At 38.5% G+C, this 19,754-nt stretch overlaps 1 protein-coding gene across 4 annotated transcripts in view; it reads left to right on the forward strand.

Annotated features, from left to right (window-relative positions):
• Nucleotides 1–19,754, forward strand: part of ATRNL1 (attractin like 1) — a 1,022,247-nt gene that overhangs the window by 481,845 nt on the left and 520,648 nt on the right. For all 4 annotated transcript variants that reach the window (XR_004001240.1, XM_030569367.1, XM_030569368.1 and 1 more), the window contains exons 22-24: nucleotides 839–933; nucleotides 4,240–4,318; nucleotides 5,627–5,784. Coding sequence is in view for 3 of the 4 variants with exons in the window: in XM_030569367.1 (XP_030425227.1) it covers nucleotides 839–933; nucleotides 4,240–4,318; nucleotides 5,627–5,784 (332 nt within the window). In the remaining variant the exon portion in view is untranslated. The remainder of the gene's footprint in view (nucleotides 1–838; nucleotides 934–4,239; nucleotides 4,319–5,626; nucleotides 5,785–19,754) is intronic.

Below are 19,754 nucleotides of genomic sequence, written 5' to 3' on the forward strand. Positions count from 1 at the left end.
GTGGTATAAAAAGGAACTACTAAACAACCTCCGTTTCCCTTCTTTCCTTTAGTAGGATGAGACTTGGTGATAAAATTTATCATCAATAGGAAGGATAATATAGAGGAAATCTTTATTGAAATAAATGACCAAACTCCCATTTGTTTCAATGGAGCCAAGAGTTCACCATAGAACTGCAGCAGTTCTGCAGTGGGTGTACTGGTATGGTGTGCTATTGGTGCTAACATTCCAATGTACCCTTTCATTATTAACTGCAGCATATAACTGCAGCACCAGACCTGTGTGTGCCTTTACTGTAATGACAGTTCTTTTATTTTTCGATATTGTGAAGCTTAGTAATTGTAGCATCTATATAATTCAGTTGCAGAACATGGTAAAATCCATGCAAGTATTACAATAAACCTAAAACATTTAAGTGCATTTTTAACAAAAATTTAAACCATTTTTCAGTGTAAAAATCTGGAAATTGGCAGTGTTCCTACTATATTTTATAGGACCTTCTGAAAAAATGTTCTGATTCAGGAGGCATGACTATCTTGGTAATAGTACAATTTATAATTCAGTGAAAAATAACTCTTGAAACTTTATGCTAAGTCTTATTTCCCAAGTTAGACTATTTTGTTTAAGTTCATACTTTCTGACTGCACTGACAGATTGTTTGGTGACAAATACATAAACTTGAAATGCCAAATGACTTTCTGACCTTTACCATTCTCCATATGTTTGAAGTAAAAGTAATAGTAAATGTTCAGGTACTACAGTATGTTTAATATTTTTTAAAGTGTATGTGCACCAGAATCCTACTTGGCAGTTTTTTTACAATCTGTTTTGCCCACAGACAGCCTTTTGATTGACTACCAGTTTACCTTCAGCTTACTACAAGAAGATGATCGCCACTTCACTGCCATAAACTTTATAGCAAACCCTGAACAGGTGAGAAATGTAATTAATCAACCCTAATGTAATTTTCTTCCAGCCAAGGATATCAAGTTTTCCATTGTATTTGATTGTAATTTTAGCTCTGCAAGCACCTGTCAGGTATTTAGGGCTAGTCCAAAACTTGTTGACATCACTGGACTTTCTTTGACATTTATGCAAGGCCCATCTTTAAGCTTCAACTTTCTGAAAAGTAGGTGTACTTGAGATAAATATCTCTAAATTCAGTCTTCATATTTTTGATATTGCAGCTTTCTAAAACATTCATATAACTTGTGAAATTATATTTCTGTCATTTTAGAGGAGCAATCTAAACAAGTAGGTTTGCATTGTTGTTCTCTGTTGTCCTCTTGGAACCTCACTGCAACACAGGCATAGCACATGGTCTGATCAGCAACTTCAAAACATGGCAAATGTGTACCAGCATTGGGCTATTTAGGGATTGCTTTTAGCTACCTTTCTGGTTACAGGCTTACATTGTTGCAAAATACACAGTCTTGACTGACTAAGCCAGACTTTTCTTAGAAAAAGAGAGCTAGGAAGAGAAGAAATAAGGTAGGGAAGGAAAAGAGCACACACACAAAGGGTGTATGGGGAGACAGGGGGAAGGCTGTGACAAAGCCTCTCATCCCAAGTGATATTTGGGATGCTTCTGGAGCTGGTTGAGGTGGTATTGGCATCTGGTGCCTCCCTCTGCCATGATCTGATCAGGGCATTTCTCAGAATTGGGATGAAGAAGGTCAGGGGTTCCAGGAGGAGCGGAAGGAGAGTGGCAGCTATGGTAGGGAAGATTGCAATAGCTAATTTTTTGTCGCGAAATACCCATCCCTAGATATGCATAAAATTGAGTTATATTTTAATGTGTGAGTCCTCCTCACCTAAAACAGAGAATTTTCATTAGAGGAAAATTGTGATGATGCAGCGCATAGATTATACGATAAGAAGGTCTCGTGTTTAAGATGTCTCATCTCATTTGCCACTAGGGCCCATCTACACTGCCCTGCAGTTCAGAGTACTGGGGTGTGAATAGAAGTGTGCACCCAGGTGCATGCTGAGCTGTAATTTTCCCGTGTAAATACTGTGGCTATAAACTAAAAGGTTCCTACTTTGCATTAATGTCGTCCTGCTTGAAGAGGACTACACTACGAACCTTTTAGTTCGTGCCCACAGCGTCCACACGGCAGAGTTACAGCACAGCTCTTTGGTGTGCACTGCTATTCACACCCCTGTAGCCAAAACTACTGGGCAGTGTAGACATAGCTTCTGTGTAATACTGAGGACATACGTATTTTACTACTATTTTCCTACTTCTCAGGATTTTCAGTCTCATTTTATGATATGGGAAACTGGCACAAAAACAACCCTAAAAAAATAAATAAATAAAACTTTGCAAAAGGCAGCAGGGACTGTTCAGAAATTTTCTGAGTCAAAATAAAATTTAAAAGTGAATGCCCCTAATGCCCTATGGGTATCAGTCTTGGCTAGAGGCTTGAGGCCCCGCCAGGCTGTGAGCCTGTAATCACAGTGAAGTTTGTATGTTTGAGTCTGATTTAAAAGAACTGGATATGTACATTTTGGATGGTTGTATATTGGAAATGAAATGAAGTTTATGGTGGACCTGATATTCTGTGAATGTTTGTTCATGTTAGTTTACTTTAAAGGGTGATTTCCTTGATTTGTAGTGATTATGTTCCCAGGAAATTCTGAGCAATGTTATCTCAAAGTTAGTTGTGCGTGTGAGTCAGAAAATATTTTCTAAAAGCAAAGGTTACTACAATATATATAGTCTACCAAAGACATTAATGATCTGGAGGATGGCGTGGACTGCACCCTCAGCAGGTTTGCAGATGACACTAAATTGGATAGGATACAGAGGGATCTAGACAAATTAGAAGATTGGTCCAAAAGAAATCTGATGAGGTTCAACAAGGACAAGTACAGAGTCCTGCATTTAGGACAGAAGAATCCTATGAACTGCTACAGACTAGGGACTGAATGGCTAGGCAGCAGTTCTGCAGAAGAGGATGTAAGGGTTACAGTGGATGAGAAACTGGATATGAGTCAACAGTGTGTTCTTGTTACCAAGAAAGCTTACAGCATTTTGGGCTGTATAAGTAGGGGCATTGCCAGCAGATTGAGGGACGTGATCATTCCCTTCTATTCGACATTGGTGAGGCCTCATCTGGAGTACTGTGTCCAGTTTTGGGAAACCACACTACAAGAAGGATGTGGAAAAATTGGAAAAAGTCAAGCTGGGGTGTCAATAACAAAATAATTAGGGGTCTGGAGCACATGATTTATGAGAAGAGACTAAGGGAACTGGGATTATTCAGTCTGCAGAAGAGAAGAATGAGGGGGGATTTGATAGCTGCTTTCAACTACCTGAAAGGGGGTTCCAAAGAGGATGGATCTAGACTGTTCTCAGTGGTAGCAGATGACAGAACAAGGAGTAATGGTCTCAAGTTGCAATGGGGGAGGTTTAGGTTGGATATTAGGAAAACCTTTTCTCTAAGAGGATGGTGAAACACTGGAATGGGTTACCTACGGAGATGGTGGAATCTCCTTCCTTTGAGGTTTTTAAGGTCAGGCTTGACAAAGCCCTGGCTGGGATGATTTAGTTGGGGATGATCCTGCTTTGAGCAGGGGTTGGACTAGATGACCTCCTGAGGTCCCTTCCAACCCTGATATTCTATGATTCTATGACAGTGGTGGAAACCCACTAACTGGGATCATTTAAGTACACCTCTACCCCAATGTAACAGGACCTGATATAACACGAATTCAGATATAACGTGGTAAAGCAGTCCTCCAGGGGGGTGGGGCTGCGCACTCCAGTGGATCAAAGCAAGTTCGATATAACACAGTTTCACCTATAACACAGTAAGATTTTTTGCCTCCTGAGGACAGCGTTATATCGAGGTAGAGGTATATAGACTGGATGAAATATGTTAGAATATCCTTCACTGAACAAATTTTTATTAGCAAGATAAGTAATTTTTATGAATATTTTTATTCATATATAGGCTGGGTTTTTTAGTTTTCAAAAAATAGTGTTTCTTGATTTAGATTGTAATATAAAACACGATCATTGGTGAAAGTTATATCTCAGGGTCATGTCCTGCCAATGGGAGTTTTGCACTTGACTTCACTGGGCCCAATGTTTGCAGTCTACAGTAGATATGTGAAAAGGGGGTGGTGGATCAAAAAGTTTAATTATGTACAATAGAGGTACATTCAGTGCATTAGGCAGTATGTTTCTGTTATATTTTGTTAATTTTAATGTTATCTTTTCTTTATATCTAGTCAAACAAAAATTTGGATATATCAATTAATGCTTCAAACAACTTTAATCTCAATATTACATGGTCTATTGGTTCTACAGGTAAGGAAGCATTTTGGCATGATGTCTTTGCCCTTTATGTCTCAAGAACTGTTCGTTTAAGCTATTTTAATATAATTGTCCTCTTTGTTGCTAATTTCAGTAATAAAATTTTATAAAATGTATTATTTTACTATTATCATTATGCTAGTATTAATAATGTTACTTAAAATTCAGATAATAATTTGTAATCTGAACAAAGCTTCATTAGCGTGTTAACTTTCTCTTCTATTCAATTAAAATTACTTTGGTAGCAAAAGCTTGTACTCGATTTAATTTTTTTAAATGGCAGTGTTATGAAATGCTGTGATTTTAATTAAGATAAATTATTTCCTAAACTGCTGGGGAGACTGAGATTTTAATTTCTTTGTTTCAGTGTTCAAGCTAAAAATTTAATTATTAACCATAATATTGATATCAAACAATAAAATTCATCTGTGAATGCTGATAAAAGGAGCTGCTTATCTGTTTTTTTTTTCCAAACTTTGAACCCCATTATGCCTTTTGCTTTAATAAAGAGGAGGAAAAGCTTTATTTAAGAAGTTTCCATGAACTGGTTCTGTTGACTTTCTGAAAATATATTCAAGAAGAAGCACAATGCTTACAAGTTAAAATGTACATTTTTTAAAAAAAGAATAAAACTAGGCCTTTAAAGATGGTTTAAGAACTTACATATTCTCGAGAATTTTTGCACTTAGTTGCATCTAACAGTATTTTATGGGAGGTCTTGAAAGCTTTGTTTTAACATATCTTTGCTAGAAAATTCTATTTTTTTCCATGATCATCTTTTTTACTTTACTAAGTCAGCAATGCCCTGATCAAACAGAATTGGTGAGAAGCCTTATGGTTTACAATAAATGATATATGGTTATCTGGTTTATTATTCAAGTTTCTAAGAGCAGTTAAAACACTATAGCAATATTTTAAAATGTAGACAAATTCACTTTCTACACTTTAGTAACCTATGAATTTTTATTGAAATAGGATGTAAATTACTAGGGGAAACCGTATTATCTGTGTAGTTAACCGGGATAAGCTTGCTATAAAACTCATATCAATGTATATCTTCCATCAATTTTATGAATCATTCATAATCTTTTGAAATTGGCATGGTAGTGTGTGTGCATTTTCTGTGTGTGTATATATATGTGTATCATATACTTGTATGTTTAATGTATAATATATAATAAAAAAATCATAAAAGAATGTTAAGCTTGCAATGTCAAGTACTCTGAAGTAAAGTTAATTTGCAGTTGCCTGAGCAAACTTACTTTGGCCCCTTTATGATTTAATATTTATTTATATTTTTAGCAGGAACGATATCTGGAGAAGAGATTCCTGTTGTTTCCAAGACTAATATCAAGGAATTTACAGATAGCTTTTCTTGTGAAAAATTCAACTTTCGGAGTAACCCAAACATCACGTTCTATGTGTATGTCAGCAATTTTTCGTGGCCAATCAAAATACAGGTTAGTTGTAAATATTAAGCTATTTACATCTCCTGGTGATGGTGAGAGGTTTGGTTTTGTTACTTAAATGAATATTTCCGCTGCTACTGAGACTGCAGAAATTATTCTTATGTAGATAATATATTCTCTTAGAGTATGATTTGTTGTATATATTTAGTCTTTCTGCAAACTGGAGTACCTCCAAATGACTAATTACTTACTCCTGTTTATTTATGTTCCATTAATTATGACATTTGTATTGAGGGCTACTTTGTTTACAAATGTTTGTTCAAAATGAATGAGATTTTTAATCCTCAATTGTACCCTCAAGGTAGAAATTAGTGCATAACAAAAACACTCTATATATTCTGATTAGGTTTTTGTAAACCATTAGCTTTCTTACTAATTGAATTTTAATTGGTTAAAGGTTTAATGTCTGTGCGGTACTACGGTGTGACAGCTTGTATACAGCATGTTGTAGCTGTGCTGGTCTCAGGATGTTAATGAGACAAGGTGGGTGAGGTAGTATCTTTTAGTGAATAAACTTCTGTTGGTGAGAGAGACATAACATTTGGTAAAGGTGTATCCATTTAGAATTCATTTTCTCTTTTGAGACTTAAGCCAGTGAGGTGTTTAATACCCTGAATTTCTAGTGATATCAGTGGGAACTGATGGAACTCAGTATCTCTAACGTGTGGGATTCTTCCGTAGTTGTTATACTGTTTTGTGGTTTTTTGCTAGAAATTTCAGGGATCTTTCCAGCTTTCATTAGTATAGCTACATTTGGGATTACTGAGCCTCTGTCCATCCCACAGAGGACCATTTCAGAAGGTATCTGGATGAAAGGCTTACAGCCTCAATTTCATTAAACAATTATTTTTAGAATAAATTGTTAAAATCACATATGGCTTTCCAAGTCCCTTGTTTTTTACTGAATCCATCACAACAGGCCCAAATTTCTTGCTAGCAGTACTGCCACAGATCAGCCAAGTACATGCCACCCATCACTACAAGCATCCCATAACCATTTCCAAGTCGAGATAATTGGGTATACAAGTTAGGGCTATCCAGTGCAAAAGCTGTTTCACCTATCCATAATAATCATCTGATGAGTAGACCTGATTACCTGGACTGAGCCTAGATTCAGGACGATGGGCTAAAACAGTTACCTTCAAACCATAAAGGAACCTGACACAGAAACATTACCATTTAGCTTGTATATTCTCTGACACTGAGTGAGCCTAAAATTAGTCAGGCATTCTCTCCTATCCACCAGACTTATTGGGTGAAGATGGGACTGCCTCTTCTGCCAGAAATCCCTCATAGTTGGCACTCTTAAATAATTTAACCTATGTATGAGTCAACCAGTCATGTCTTCTCTCATAATGCAAGAGCTGAAGATACCTGAATCACCCTTCTAAGACAAACATTATTAAGAAGACATAATCCTATAATGTTCATCTATTACCATGCCAGCTTGCCGTGAACTCTGCCTGAAGATCTACATTGTCACAGGGGATGCAGTACTCCACAATCTTGAGGAAGAAGAAACCAAAAGACAAAATCAATACCTGATCGTCTCATCCATGTTCTACTCTAAAACTTGGGCATACTGATGTAAGAGAGAATGAAAACTACCAACTTCTGGAATTGCTGATGTGGTCATATCAAGCATGGCCACCACTTGACTTATAAATGAATGTGGGGTTTTGCCTAATGAATGAGACCCTATTTTTAAGTACCACTGCAGACTGATAGAATGTTAGTATTCTCCTCTCCCCATGCATTAACAACCAAGATTCTGGGCAAACCACCATAGTTTGGGATGCTCTCAGAGTAAGTAAGTCCCCCTCAAACTCTCTCTTCTCTGAGTGCTTGTCCATATATTTGCCACTCTTGGAGTGCATGTGCCACATGTGCTCAAGCTTTTTTTATTTTTTATTTTTGGACAGCAGTGTTTGTTGATGCTGCACTTGTGCCCTTGGCATCAGAGTCTGTGTCTCTTGCTCACTGTGCGACTAATACTTTGTACTATAAATAGTAGTTATGATGTTTATGGTTGGTGAGTCATAGTTATTAGTTTTTTATGCCCTTTATTATAAAAAACAAAAAACAATCATTTCTTAATTTCTCTACTGTGACTTTCCCAGTAACATGTCCAGCCCTTATGGCAGAGCCGAAGTCTCCTGGGTTTAAAATCTGCCCATTGTGATGTTGTGGTGCTGCTTAATGTTGGTAATGCAAGGTACCTATTCCTATTGGGAGGAAGGAACACTATTCTGCCAAGAGGCAGAGACTTAGGTCGCCCTCTCCAGGTCTAGCAAGAAAAGGCAGAGATCCCCTCATCCTGCCCCTCTTATAGAGGGCTTAAGGCCTGAAAAGGGCCTGTCTGACATCTTCTCAGGCACTGGTCACTGTGCTTCTGAACTAGCTCAGTCAAGCTTCAGGTGTCATCCAGTACTGATCCCTCAATACCAAGCCTCTCGACACTGGCAACTTCAGTACCCACCACTGGCTTGTATCTACCTGCACACAGCACAGCCATTCTTGTTTGTGAAAACTTTTACAGTTACAAGTAACCATAGTGTCCTGGGGCTGGCTAAATCAGCTCTACTTTCATCTGTGGCAAAGATACGATCCTCCCTGCTAGCCGTTGCCCCAGTACAGTGCTGAGCACCTTAGCAGGGCTAGCCACACTGTAAACTGAAATTTATGTGGGACTCCAATTACGACTGCTCTGCTTCTGGAACTGGAATGTGCTTTAGAGTATTGACTACACGGTGTAGCCAATTGATTGACTACACTCGCAGTTTGTTCAAGAGACCAAATAACCAAACATAGCCAAATTTATTCTCTAAAAACAAAGCAGTACACTACAAAAAGGAGACTTATATACCCACCTTCTGGTAAGTAAATTCTCAGTGTGTTCACCTTTTATGGAAAGAGTGCTTCAAAGATATGCATTTCAGCTACTAGTATTTCTGGTATGATTTTACAAGTGACAAAACTCTTTACACATCACTTAAAGTCTAATTCACTTGTTTGTGCCAGCTTTGTCCTTGTTATCTCCCTATATTTTTCCATATCTCGTTTTTAATACTACATTCCAAGTGTTGATGTGCCATGAAAGTACTCCCTAACTGCACTCAGTGCAAAGTATTTGAGTCTTTGCTTTGACAAGTTTCCTATTTTCTAATGTCATAGCTGACTTCAGCATTGCAAAATGTGAAACTGCAGAAAAACCTGAGAGTCTCTGGATTAAGTTTGGAAGTGTGAGCAACAAGGGGTGATGTCATGATGTGAATCTGCTATAGACCACCAGACCAGGGGGATGAAGTAGATGAGGCTTTCTTCCGGCAACTAACAGAAGTTGCTAGATCACAGGCCCTGGTTCTCATAGGGGACTTCAGTCACCCCAATATCTGCTGGGAGAGCAATACAGCAGTGCACAGACAATCCAGGAAGTTTCTGGAAAGTGTAGGGGACAATTTCCTGGTGCAACTACTGGAGGAACCAACTAGAAGCAGAGCTCTTCTTGACCTGCTGCTCACAAACAGGGAAGAATTAGTAGGGGAAGCAAAAGCTGATGGGAACTTGGGAGGCAGTGACCATGAGATGGTCAAGTTCAGGATCCTGACACAAGGAAGAAAGGAGAGCAGCAGAATATGGACGCCAGACTTCAGAAAAGCAGACTTTGACTCCCTCAGGGAACTGATGGACAGGAGCCACGGGAGAATAACATGAGGGGGAAAAGAGTCCAAGAGAGCTGACTTTATTTTAAAAAATCTTTATTGAGGTTGAAGGAACAAACCATCCTGATGTGTAGAAAGAATAGTAAATATGGCAAGCGACCAGCTTGGCTTAACAATGAAATCCTTGCTGATCTTAAACACAGAAAAGAAGCTTACAAGAAGTGGAACCTTGAACAAATGACCAGGGAGGAGTATAAAAATATTGCTCATGCATGCAGGAGTGAAATCAGGAAGGCCAGATCACACTTGGTGTTGCAGCTAGCAAGGGATATCAAGAGTAACAAGAAGGGTTTCTTCAGGTATGTTAGCAACAAGAAGAAGGTTAAGATAAGCGTGGGCCCCTGACTGAATGGGGGAGGCAACCTAGTGACAGAGGATGTGGACAGTGGACGAGAAGCTGGATATGAGTCAACAGTGTTCCATTGTTGCCAAGAAGGCTCATGGCATTTTGGGCTGTATAAGTAGCAGCATTGCCAGCAGATTGAGGGATGTGATCATTCCCCTTTATTTGGCATTGGTGAGGCCTCATCTGGAGTACTGTGTCCAGTTTTGGGAACCCACACTACAAGAAGGATGTGGAAAAATTGGAAAGAGTCAAGCGGAGGGCAACAAAAATAATTAGGGGTCTGGAGCACACGACTTATGAGGAGCGACTGAGGGAACTGGGATTATTTAGTCTGCAGAAGAGAAGAATGAGAGGGGATTTGATAGCCGCTTTCAACTACCAGAAAGGGGGTTCCAAAGAGGATGGATCTAGACTGTTCTCAGTGGTAGCAGATGATAGAACAAGGAGTAATGGTCTCAAGTTGCAGTGAGGGAGGTTTAGGTTGGCTATTAGGAAAACCTTTTCACTAGGAGGGTGGTGAAACACTGGAATGGGTTACCTACGGAGATGGTGGAATCTCCTTCCTTTGAGGTTTCTAAGGTCAGGCTTAACAAAGCCCTGGCTGGAATGATTTAGTTGGGGATGATCCTGCTTTGAGCAGGGGTTGGACTAGATGACCTCCTGAGGTCTCTTCCAACCCTGATATTCTGTGATTCTAAGTGTTGTAGGATGCTTGATATGAATGAACAGAATTGTGGGAAAAGCATAATACATTCAGCTAACAACTTCCGGATATATAGATAGATAATTTGTGTTGTATTAGTACTGTGCACATAACACCTGTTAAAGTGATATAGCCTAACAAGAGTCATAGAGTTTAGGTCCAGAAAGGATCACCAGATCATCTAGTCTGAGCTCCGGGATATCATAGGCCCCTAGACCCTCCCAATTACCCTGTATTGAGCTCTCCCCGATCCACGGGACTGGTACACAGTTCTCAACATCCAAGATGCCTATTTTCATATAGCATCTATCCTACTCATAGGAAATACCTGAGTCTCCAAGTGAGGAATTTCCTTTCCCAAGAGAGAGCTCAGCCATTTGGGAATAGCACCAAGGGCCTTCACCAAATACGTGGCAGGGGTGGCATGTCACTTCAGGTATGGGAAACCTTGATCTATTTTCTCAACAACTGGCTCATTTGAGGGAAATCTTCACAACATGTGACCGACTCCATGCATCAGATATTTCTGCTTTTTGCGTCCCGGGGACTGAGTGTCAGTGAAGAGAAGTCATTGTTAGTACCTACCCAGAGGATAGAATTAATAAAAACAGTAGTAGATTCCACAACTGTAAAAGGCTTATCTACCTCAAGACATATACAACATCATTGTAGATCTTGTCAGTCAGCTACAAGTTCATCCCCAAACATCAGTAAGATCCTGACTCAAATTTCTAAGGCACATAGCTTCCTGCTTATTAATAACACAGCATGCCACACTTCACCTTTTCTGCATACAAGAGTGGTTGAAACCTGTTTATCTTCCCCCAGAGACATCATAGAATCATAGAAATGTAGGGTTGGAAAGGATCTTGAGAGTCCGAGGCTTACATCTTCTGTATCTTCAGATATCTGCCCAGTTCAGACATAACAAGCATGCAGTTTCCCCCAAGATTACTGTCATAATTAAGCTAGTGGAATGATCCTCTAAAGGTATGCAAGCGGATATCCTTCCCTCCACCATTGCGATCCAAGGTGCTGGTGAGATATGTTTCCATTGTAGGGTAGGAAGCTCACCTAGACCATCTCCAGATATAAGGACTCTGGTCTCCTCAAGAGGCTAGCATATACATAAATGTTCTAGAATTGAGAGGTATTCAGCTAGTTTGCACAGCATTCCTTCCAATACTGGGAGAGCTAACTATTGAGATCATAACAGACAGCAGCAAAGCGATGTTTTATATCAGCAGTTAGGGAGGAGCAAGATCTAGTCCTCACTGTGCTTTCAGTTAGGGGGCACAAGGACACCTTGCACACAGGAATAGCCCCAGTGACCACTGCTGGCCAAAGGAATCAAAACTTGAGCGCATGGAGTGCCTGTGCTCCAAGACTGGGCTATATCTTGATACAAATCTCAAAGAATTGCAGTTACTGTATGGTAAGTAACCGTTTCATCAATTTTTCAGAGAAGTAAATGCAGGATAACTTACCAAGCATCCAAAAGAAATCACAGGTGAGCATTGCATGTCTCAGTAAATCAGTAAAAATGCTCATAGATAAATAACTCTCACTGCTTTGAAAAAGGCTGTTAGAAACTATAGGTGCTCTGATACCTTATTAGAGTGACTTTCCAGGCTTTGGACGGCACTTCTGCAGTTTTTATGGAAATGTGCATTTGTGGATCCAACAAAACGTTCCTCCAATATCAACCAGACTGCTGGCCACCTAAGATCGAATCTGAAAGAAAAAAAAAGATGGAAAATCAAAATTTCATTTCTCTGAAATAACCAATCTCTCCATCAGTCTACAGGCTGTAAGTCACTTACACATCTGTAGGAACTGTGAGTTCACCAGTCCCTCCAAAGACCCTATACTGATTTTCATAATGATGCTCCAGTGAACCTCTGAAAAAACATGTCATCACATCCTTTATCTTCTAAGTCACTGTATATAATATTGCTGACTGAGCACCACCCTGGTTACTGAACCCAGCTGAAAGAAAAGTACCCAACCTGGAGCAGCTTCCTGACATGCAAAAATCAGGGATCCTACCACGAACTGCAAGTGACTCAACTTTCTGATTTCAGAGTATCCTAAACTAAAGCCATAAGCTTTAGAGGGAGGGATAGCTCAGTGGTTTGAGCATTGGTCTGCTAAACCCAGGGTTGTGAATTCAGTCCTTGAGGGGGCCACTTAGGGATCTGGGGCAAAAATCAGTACTTGGTCCTGCTAGTGAAGACAGAGAACTGGACTTGATGACCTTTGAAGGTCCCTTCCAGTTCTAGGAGGTAGGTATATCTCCAATTATTAAAAAAAAAAACTTTGTGATCCTTTCCAGTGGGTGTTCTGGCTTCCGAATCCAGTTCAACACAGAGATATCTTAAATCTTCTGAGGTTTTTTTTTTTCTCAGCCTGAAGGACTGCTAACTTGATGGGTATTTGCTGGAAAGATGTTGATAGGCACCAAGCACAGTTAGTGTCTGAAATCACCTTTGTGTCCCTTTCATATGTCCTTAACCCACACAAACAAAGTCTTTAAGTAGTGAGTTATTGAATCCAGCCTTTCCTCCTCTAATATGTGCATTCAAGAAATAAACTTCCTAAAAGCAGCATATAGGATTATACTGCAAATGAGCATGGCCTTGCCAAACAAAATTAATCATTGAAATAAACCCCATCTAGTCAAAATCACCTAGATGGTAATGGTCAAAGGTGAAACTCCGGCTTCATTATGCTTCGTTATTAATTCTTGCACTCGTGCCTGCCCAGTGCTCACAGAGCAACCAAAGGAGGCATACCTTCCAGAACATAAATTGGGATCAATGAAGTTATTAATTGCCCAATGGGGCATGGTTAATCAAGTTGAATCCCCTTGCTGTTTTTATAGGTAATGCAGTGTCACCTTCAAATGCCACATCCAGTTCCATGAATTGAGACCATTGTGCCTGGCTATTGCTGGCTTGTAGTACAGACCACTGGTGAAAAATAGGTATTCTGGAAGCTTCTGACAGCCCAGACTACTCTCTGATAATATAAAGCATTGACCTGTGTGACTAAAAGACATAAGACACAAGAATGTCTAGTTTGGAGTTTAAAAAACAATTTGATTCTTATGGTTTGCATTTGCCAATCTTTTTTATTTATTTGTCTTTGTCAATCATCGTCGTCATCATCATCATCAAATTCCATTGTCTGAGCATGGAATATCTATCATTAACTTCTATTTATGGCCAACATTTGTCCTCTGTTATACATGTGGGATTCCTGTTGACTGTCATGGGAGTTCTGTGCATGTACCACAAGTCAATTTTTTTCCAGGATAAAGATTTAAATAAAGATCTAAAGTGACAATGAAAACCACAATAAGTTATTTGTACAACTTTTCCGGCAGATTACTTAAAACATAAAAGAAAGATCTATAATAAAGTTCATCATGTATTGGTCTTAAGTCTTTCTGCATGACTGAGCATGTAATGTAAAAACATGAAATTTTTAGGTCATGCACTAGAGGAATCAGAACTATCAGAGGTGCCATCCAGCAAATGGTTTGTGAGAATCAGGTGATTTTTTTTGTAACATCTTAAGCAACTTACTTTCTGATGTCAGTCTGGATGATGTGGAAAGAACACAAAATCCTCTCTCTGGTAATGGAATTTGAAGGTTGCAACTTTTATTGAAATGCAGTAACTTTGACTCCATTGCTAAATTGTAGCCATTAGTCAATTAACAAATAATCATAAAGCCTGAGGGCACCCATCATGTGTCTACAATCCCAAGGAGATGAAATCTGAAGCTATCTATCTCCTTGTGGGAGGCTGTAGACCTTTGCAAGACAGTAAGGCTTTCCTCCGTTCCCTACATTATTACCCCCAATTACCTTTAGCACATCCGTTCCACAATCTTCATATGTTTTTTGGGAAGGAGGACCTTGGCAACCAAAGTTGTCTGCAAGGGTTTTCCACCACAGGAGATGTCAACAGATGGCTTGATCATTCACTGCCTGCAATGTAACAAGAACATATGTAACCCAGAACAAATGTTCATAAAACACTGGCCCAGTTGTCCATTCAATGAGTCCATTCAGTGTCCATTCCTTCTTTATTCTTAAGGGCAGGCAGTAACTTTGCTGCCTCCTGATTAGTTGCTTTCAGGGATCTATCTACTCTGTCAGAATTACCTGCACTTCTTCAAATTGTGGAAGCAGTTAGGGACACTAGCTGGACCTGTGTCTCAAGAGCTAGAGTTCCCTCCATCAGGGACCCATAATGAATGCCAGTGTTGTAGTGGTAGCCCCAATTCCAAAGGATTATGTGTTGCCATATATATCATAATGCCAACATGGGGCAAGTTGCATGGTCTCCATCCTGTGACCCCATACTAAGTCTGATCATCATTTGAGGATAAAAACACCAATTATCCAGTGGCCAGTGTTTAGCTGGAAGGGTCTCAGACTGAGTCCAGAAATAGTCCATTCAGATACAAGTACTCAGGAAAAAGCCAGAATAAAGGTGTCACTGAACAACAGACCTTCCTACCAGCTATCAATCACACACCCTAAAGTAAATGAAAGGGTACCAAGTGTATGGTCTGTATGTGGCGGGGCACATTATAATTACACTTTATAATGAAGGTGTGATCTGAGGTCGTGATTGTTAGATCTCTCTTTTCTGTGTGCAAATTCTTCCTAAAGGAACTGTATGTAATTTTGAAATAATACTTAGTTATTAATTATTTTGTCAGAAAAACAGCCCTCTCAGTTATGTTTCCACAACAGTAATTCATAGAGACATGCCATTAAAATGAAGTTAGAATGCTCCAGTCTATTGTAAAGAATTAATTTAATCATTCAAAGGAAACTTGTTGAAAGTTTTACTGGTGTGTTATTTGGTTCTTTTTCTGTATTAATGCTTCTAAGTTGAAAAAAAATCTTGGCATCCTCTATTAGTTTCAAAAACAGCAAAAAGGAATGAATCTAGTTATAGATTTCTTTTGTATTTTATTTGTATGTAAAAGAGGGAACTAAGCATGTTGTAGAGCACTTTAAGCACTCAGGACTACTTCACATCACAGATTTCTGTGGTGTTATATTTAAAAAAGAAAGAGAAAATCAGCACTCTTTTGATGACACTGGTTCCTGTTTCAGAGCTCAGAAGGTTTTATTTCCCATGTGAATAGAATGAACCCTGCAACTGAAGAAGCAGCTTAATAAAAGTCAAGAAGCACATTTGTCCTCATAAAAAAAATTTACTCAGTGTAGCATATTTAATTATTTTAGCATTCTTTGTTTTGGAGTTAATTTGGAATATTTAACATTCTTGACTGACAAATACTGATGTAAAAGCGCTGAGGAATAGAAGTTATCAGTAACTGTCATGGGGAATTAAAACAATCTTTGTTAATGATGCACCACAAATTCAATTACTTAATTGAAATGAAAACATAAGCCTTTGTATTGTAAATCTTTTTAGAATTTTGCAAAGGTCATTGGATAGAATTTTCACTTGGAAATGTGTGTGTATATATAAATATACCAGTGCCTGTAGAGAACCTTTTCCCAGCAGTGGTTGCATACATCAATTTGATAACTGTGATTTACAGCAAAAGGTTCAATTTCTAAGTACTTTATTGGTTTTTAGAGAGGCTGCCTAATAAATGCATATGGTGGTGTGTGAAGTCATTATAATTTTTGAAATACCAAGTGGGTATTGATAATATAATTGTAAGACACATTAGCTTCCTAAAATGACTTAGATTTTTATATTAACTGTAAGGAAGTATCAATCTTCTAATAACATTAGAAGTGGGATGCAAACAAAATTTATGAAATTTCATAATCAGGCTGATAGACACTTAGCACCCAGTTCTGCAAAGAGACGAACACTTCCTTTGAGGTGCTGAATACTCTCAAATCTCATTGAAGTCAATGGGTTTTGAGGCAACCAACACATAACAGGATCCTGCCATTTGTAGGACTAAATCTGTTGTCAAAAAAGGGCTCAGTGACATGGAGTAAGAGTGAATTTTCAACCTTTAAATATGACTTTCAGTATCCATGGAAAACTCTTGTTTGAGGTCACAATTTTAAAGCCACTTAAATGTGTGTGATTATTGCCATTTATTTTATTGTTATGATGTCCAAAAGTGTTGTGGCCCCTTTAAAGAACAAATAGGTCATCATTTGTGCCACAGGGAACTTAAAATTTAATTTTAGGTGTATCATGAATGAGAATAAAAACAAGGTGGGGGAAGGAAGTGGGGTTAAGGAAGCATAAGGGTTACAATAATAAATTACAAAGTTGTTCATTTATGTTGTGCACACAAGATTCCAGTAAATTATCAGCTAATTCACTTCTTGCAAGTGGCATACTAAAAACATTTGGCTTGTTTTAAACAAACAAACAAACAAAAAGCAAAAATCCAGATGTATATTTTACGGACATATCGTGTTTATATCTAGTAAAAATCTATATGGAAACATATTGTAAAGATAGATTAGTTTTTAATTTTTTAAAATTCATAAGTGAACTATGTTCTGGCAAATCTTTCCATTAATCATTGTTAGAAGAAAAAGAACCCTGGGGGATAGACACAATGTGATACGTGCACTGAAATCAATGGGACTCCAACACCTGGGTAAGGATTTGCCTGTATGGAATTCCTTGCAGGACTAGGGCCTTAAATTGCACAACAGTCAATTTTCTACTACATTTCATTATTATGTATCATTATTGAAAATGTATATTTTATAGATGTGTTATTAAAATAAATATTTTTTAGTTTTGTTTAATAGAGTTGATGAATATGATTAGTTATTGGAGATGGAAACAACTATATAAATGTTGAGTGTTATCATAATTATGATGCTGATTATCTTTTTCTTTCTGATACATTTAAATATAGCCTGAAACCTAAAATTGGGCAAATGTACTCTTCATAATAATAATAATGTATTTCATTTTAGTCACAATGCCAGTTATGACAGCAGCAGATGATAACGTTGTGTGCTGGTCATATAACATATTCATGATATGAAGATATCCAATATAAAATTTTCAGAAATAATTTTCACATCAATAGCAGATGAAACATGAGACTATCCAGAAACATTGCTAGAATGTGATGGCATTATTCGGCTATTGTCTGATGATTAGATAACACCTTTATTTCTTTGATATATAATGATGGTGCTTTTGAAATGTGTGTTAAAATGAATTAGTGCATGGATACTAACAATGTGATGTCAACTGCAAAACTGCTCCAGTAAGTGTATTCATTACTGCTGCTCGCATGCTTCTTTCTTCCAGTCGCCCCTTCCCTTGCCACCAAGTTTAGTACGGCTATCAAAAATATCTGTAAATTTTGAAATAGTTGAGACAACTGTTATTTCTCAGTGAGCAGAAGCACTATAAACAGTTTAGCTGATGGTTTAGAAAAGGACCAAAACACCTAATTAAGAGATAATTAGTCTTCAATGATGCACAGTTTTAATCTCTGTATAATTTGAATGGCTAAGATAAAAACTCCAGTAACTGATGTGCCAATTGTATAGCTTTTTTCCTCCAAACAGACCAAGGCACTGTCCAGGAGTAGTTGTATTACACAATAGAGATATGTAGATAGCTTATATTTGCAAATACCCTATCCGTCTCTGATGTTTTGTAACCAGATATTGAGATTTTCTTCTGTAATTTCCATTTCCCTTATCAGGTTAATTAAGAAAATTGTAGTTATAACATTTAGAATTTAGTAGGAAATATTCCTCAAAGAGAGCTTTTACTAATTCTAGGCTTCTGTCAATATGGGGAAATAAATCAATTGCCTTTCTTCTACACCATGCAAAGGGGAGAAATAAACTTTTTTCTGCAGATAACAGTGTGCAGAAACCTGCTCGTACATTAAAAAAAATATATAAACTCTTCAAAGATTAAGAGCTTTGTCAGCACAAAATATACATGGCCTGCTGAGCCATGCGTGCCCAGGAAGGTCACAGATAGTGGCTCCATTTAAAAGTGAGGGTTTGGACCAAAGAAATAAACAGATTTATTCTCTGAAGGAATATTACAGAGCCACTGAGGAGAAAGATAGCTCACTGCCTCCTGTCTACCATTATTTTCAATTCTTGAGCCCTTCAGTTCTTCTCAACAACCAGGCATTAGGCAGTCAGTAGAAGTTACTATAGCTCTAGGTCAGTAGTAACTTTTCTCAGTGGTCATAAATGTGGTGGAGGAGACCCTGGTATGTGGACTATGATGGTTTCTTAAGGAAAAAAATGCCTTTGCGTAGAAGAGAGGCATTCTCTTCCTCTTTTTTTCCGCTCTGTTCTTGGGACTTAATGTACATCTATCTTTCTTTTGTGCTGAGAGAGCTGGGGCAAACACCTTATCATCTGATCAGTATTTGTTTTTCTCAAAGGTAGGGGATTAATCTTCCAATTCTACAACCAACATGTTCATTTCCATGATAAATTGAGATAATCTGATTGGAATTGGCTGGTATAATGAAATTTTTGGATAAATGGATAAGGAAGAACCAGGACCCATACTAGGTGCAGGGGTCAACCTGGGATGAGATTAAAAAGAAATGGAGGTAGTGTTAGGGGGCCCAGAGGGATGGGAAGTGGCTGAGGAGCCCACCCTTCTTGGTAGATGGGTAGTGGAAGAAGGTCCGTGCCCATGGAAACTGGATGTCTTCCAGGGAAAGGAGGCACTTCAGTCCACTTGTGAGAGGTTTGAAGTAAGGGCATCATTATGGGAAGCTGCCAGTAATCTTTCAAGTTTGGTGCTGCTTCAGCAAGGGCTGCTGAAAGGTTGTAAATTAGTTAGGAGTGGTTTGATGATTTGCACAACAGGGGTTAGCGTCAAAAGCAGAATTAACAGGCCACCTTTAGAGACAGGAGCTGGGGCTTGGTCCTGGGGGACTGGAGGCAAAAAAAAAAAAGTAGTTTCAAAGTGAAAAATGGCACGGTTTGCAGGAACGGGTAACGACCCCCACTCTTCTCCCAGGCCAGGATGAAGGGTTCCCAACTGTTTCAACCCAGGGAGCCTACTCTTGGCTCAGAGCTAACTATATCCTTTTCTTCTTTTCCTCCTCCTTTCTCTCAGTTTTCTTAATTTGCTGCTGGTAGCCTGTACTTTAAACTGACCTCACAAGGTTAATTGGTTTCTTTCCGCCTCTTCCCCCTCCCCGCCTCTCC

Source organism: Gopherus evgoodei, chromosome 7 (genome assembly GCF_007399415.2).
Source record: "Gopherus evgoodei ecotype Sinaloan lineage chromosome 7, rGopEvg1_v1.p, whole genome shotgun sequence".
NCBI lineage: Eukaryota > Metazoa > Chordata > Testudines > Testudinidae > Gopherus > Gopherus evgoodei.